The sequence below is a fragment of the Chrysochloris asiatica genome, unplaced genomic scaffold (genome assembly GCF_000296735.1).
Source record: "Chrysochloris asiatica unplaced genomic scaffold, ChrAsi1.0 scaffold00067, whole genome shotgun sequence".
NCBI lineage: Eukaryota > Metazoa > Chordata > Mammalia > Afrosoricida > Chrysochloridae > Chrysochloris > Chrysochloris asiatica.
Window position 1 is genome coordinate 794721 of NW_006408585.1, and position 3840 is coordinate 798560.

The 3840-nt window shown below is 38.3% G+C and overlaps 1 protein-coding gene across 1 annotated transcript in view; it reads left to right on the top strand.

Moving 5' to 3' along the window:
• LOC102811518 (coiled-coil domain-containing protein 170-like) overlaps nt 1–3840 on the top strand; it is a 37985-nt gene that overhangs the window by 25822 nt on the left and 8323 nt on the right. Inside the window, exon 4 of the mRNA XM_006864632.1 lies at nt 2936–3071. Coding sequence (XP_006864694.1) covers nt 2936–3071 — 136 coding nt within the window. The remainder of the gene's footprint in view (nt 1–2935; nt 3072–3840) is intronic.

Below are 3840 nucleotides of genomic sequence, written 5' to 3' on the forward strand. Positions count from 1 at the left end.
CAGGACTGAGTGGGCAATGTCTGGTCTGCATGCCATATAATGTCCACAAAAATCATTTGACCCTGCCAAGCCAATTGCAGTTCCAGCCATCATATTATTATTGTGAAGTGCCATCGAGTTAATTCTGACCCATAGCGACCCTGTATAGGGTTTCCGAGGAGCAGCTGGTGATCTTGAACCACCGACCTTATGATCCAAACCAACTTTGCAGTTCAGCACATTAATCCACAGTGCCACACCAGAACTCCAACCATCTCGTTGTTGTTATGTGCCATCGAGTCGGTTCTGACCCATAGCGACCCTGTATAGGGTTTCTGAGGGTATAAATCTTTACGGGAGTAGAAAGCCTGATCTTTCTCCTGCGGGGCACCTGGTAGTTTCGAACCGCTGACCTTAAGGTTCGCAGCCCGATTCGTAACCACTACGCTACCAGAGCTCCTTCTCATTAGGGGTGAATTAATTGAATCAAATAGAGCAGATTTGTGTGATCAAATAGAGCAGATTGATAATTTTATATTTCATTGATAATTATGACCCACAAATGATATAATACATTTTGGCAAAAATAATGTTTCCCATCCCTGAATTAGGCAAATCAGCTGCACTCTTTGAAGTGTTCAAGTGCAAAGATATCTAATGCATAAAATCTGTCAGTTTGAGGACTTTCTGCTCCCATGATATTTTGCGTCTGACCCAAGCCATGATATTTTCAATAGCCTCATATGCATGTGAAATTTGGACAGTGAATAAGGGGGATTGTAGAAGAATTGAATTTGAGTTATGGTGTTGGAGAAGAGTATTAAAAGTACCAGGGATTGCCAGAAGAATAAACAAATCTGTGTTGGAAGTAGTTCAGCCAGAATGCTCCTTAGAAGCCAGGATGGCAAGACTTCATCTCTCATACTTCCGACATGTTATCAGAAAGGACCATTCTTGGTAAAGTGGAGGGGAAAGATATAGTGTTTGGTAAAGTGAAGGGTCATTGAAAAACAGGAAGACCCCCAACGAGATGGATTGGTACAATGGCAGCAACAATTGGCTCAAGGTTAACAGTGATTGTGAGGATGGCACAGGATCAGACAGTGTTTAATTTCGTTGTAAATAGGGTCGCTACAAGTTGGAACTGACTCAATAGCATCTTAAAACAACATTTAGCTCTCAGAATTAATTTCTGTTTACCTGCAAATTTACTGTTTTTAGTGCTCTGCATTACTTCCTACAGTTCTGTGGATCATTTTCCTTTATCTTGAAAAATTGTAGTGTAGTGTTTCTTAAGTGCAGTGCTTCTATCAATGATTTCTCCTTCTGAAAGCATGTTTATTTCAGCACCATCTGTGAAGTGTACTTTCACTTAGTAAAGAATTCTGAATTGACAGTGTTTTGTTTGTTTGTTTCTGCACTTTAAGATATTATTTAATTATCTCCTTTCTCATATACATTCTGTTGAAAAGTCAGCCATCAATCTTACTGTTGAAGGCAATGCATACTTTTTCTCTGTTTGCTTTTCATTGTTAGCAGTTTGACTATGATGTTTACTGCGGCTTTCTTTGTACTTATTCCCATATGGAATTTCAGAGTTTATTGAGTCTGTCAATTGATGGGTTTTTTTTTTTTTTATCAGGTTTGGAAATTTCATAGGAGTTGTTTTTATTTCAAAATTGTTTCTGTCCTGTTCTGTCTTTCCAATTACTCTAGGAGTGCAATTACCAGTATGTTAACATCTGGGTGTATCTTACATGTCTTCACTTATTATATTAAAATTTTCTCTACAGATTGCTTGGATAATGTGCATAATCTATTTTAACCTGATTTAAATTCACTAATTCTGTAGAATGCAGTTGTTAGGCAGAAGAGGACATAAGAAATATGGAAGTAGGATTAAAATATGACCAGGGTAGTTTTAGGGTAGAGGATTCCTGGTGGCACAGTGGTTAAAGTACATGATTGTTAGCCCAAACGTGGATGGTTTGAACCCACCCTCTCCTCCATAGGAGTACAGCCTGGAACCCCTATGGGGGCAGTTCTGTACTGTCCTGTAGGGCCACTCAGAGTTGGAATCAGCTTGACAACAATGGGTTGTTGTTGTTGTTAAGTGCGGTCGAATTGGTTCCGACCCATAGTGACCCTATACAGGGTTTCCAAGGAGTGACTGGAGAGCTTGAACTGCTGACCTTGCAGTTCAAATGGCTTTGCAGTCTGGTGCATTAATCCACAGCGCCACACTAGGACTCCAACAATGGATTAGTTAGTTAGTTTTAGATAGGGAATACTCCCTGTACCTAGAAATTGGTAATCAAAATAAGACCCAAACAAATAATTAGCATTTTGCATATCTAAACTGTTTATATGATTATAGATAGGATAATATAACATGTTTCGTTTATGTAGTGCTGTAGGATCAGCACTGGACTATGAACCACAAGGGTGGCAGTTCAAGAATACCAGCTGCTCCTCAGAAACCCTTTAAGGGTCTCTATGAGTCAACAGCACTTAACAACAATAATCACAAATTCTCTATTGCTTTACCATTATGTTTAATTCATTTTCCCTCCATCAAATCCCAATTAAAGTTGCTTTTCTTGTATTGTTTAAAACAAAACAAGTCAAAAGAAGTACTTGTATTTATAGGGGACCTCTGGCCATCCACAATTTTATCATAGCACCAGAAAGATATTTATACTCAAATTTCCCTTTGAAAAGAATGATTTCAAAATTGACCTTCCATAGGGGACCCACCACAAGGTCTAATACTGGATTGTTTTCTGTCTAGTTCTCTGTCACTTCTAGTCTCTCCCTACAAATAGATAACTGTTTTCAAGCGATTTACTTGAAATATATATTGTAAATGAGGGTATTATGTTTTTTATTTTTTCATTGAAAATTTTGAATTGGTTCTGTTGTGTCATGATACTATTACTGCTGATATTTTACACAGGGTACATCTGATGGAAAGGAAAAAGGCAGAGCATAAAGCAGACCTTTTAGAAAAAAAGTTAATAAGGGCCAACACAAGCACACCTTATATGAATATGAAAAGACAAGAAGGTCCTCTGGATATTTTCATGATGAAGGTAAGAATAAGTTTTCACTGATATTTGAAGAAACAGGATTTTTATTACCTTCTGTTACTCCTGGAAATAACTGATACATGCTGAGTAATTTGTTGGTTGTCTTAATGAAGGATCAAATGAAGCAGTATAAGACTTTCTAATATACATAGAGAAAGTGCAACAGAGGTCTGAAGGTCTCTGTGATTCCAAAGAAAAAGTATACCCCAACTGTGAGAGAGGTGGGAGAAGATAGATAGCAAAATATTGTTGTGAATGTGTTTTAGTTCTTGTGGATGACAAAATCTAGGTTCCAGGGTGAGCGACTGAAGAGGGCTATAGGTGAAAGTCATTAAAACTAAAGAGGTCCAGAAATCGCAGCCTAAATTGTTGTATGGGTCATTTACACTGGCCATGGAAATGTAGGCTATGGCATGGGTTAGGTTTAGAAGAAAGTGAGCCTGGTCCCCAGTTGATAGTGACTCAAAGGATAAATGGAAGATTTTAGAAAATCCCGGGGTGGAGGATAGGTGGCAGACTGCTGTCAAGGAAATGGTGAAAACTTGTTTCAAAATTCGTAGACTATAGTAATTTGTATTATAGTATAATAATGATATAATATGTAATATGTTGTTGTTAAGTGCCGTCGAGTCACTTCCGACTCAAAGTGACCAATGTACAACAGACTGAAACACTGCCCTGCCCTCACAATTGTTGTTCTGCTTGAGCCCATTGCTGCTGCTACTGTGTCAATTCAAATCATTGGGGCTCTTCCTCTTTTTCTCTGACCCTC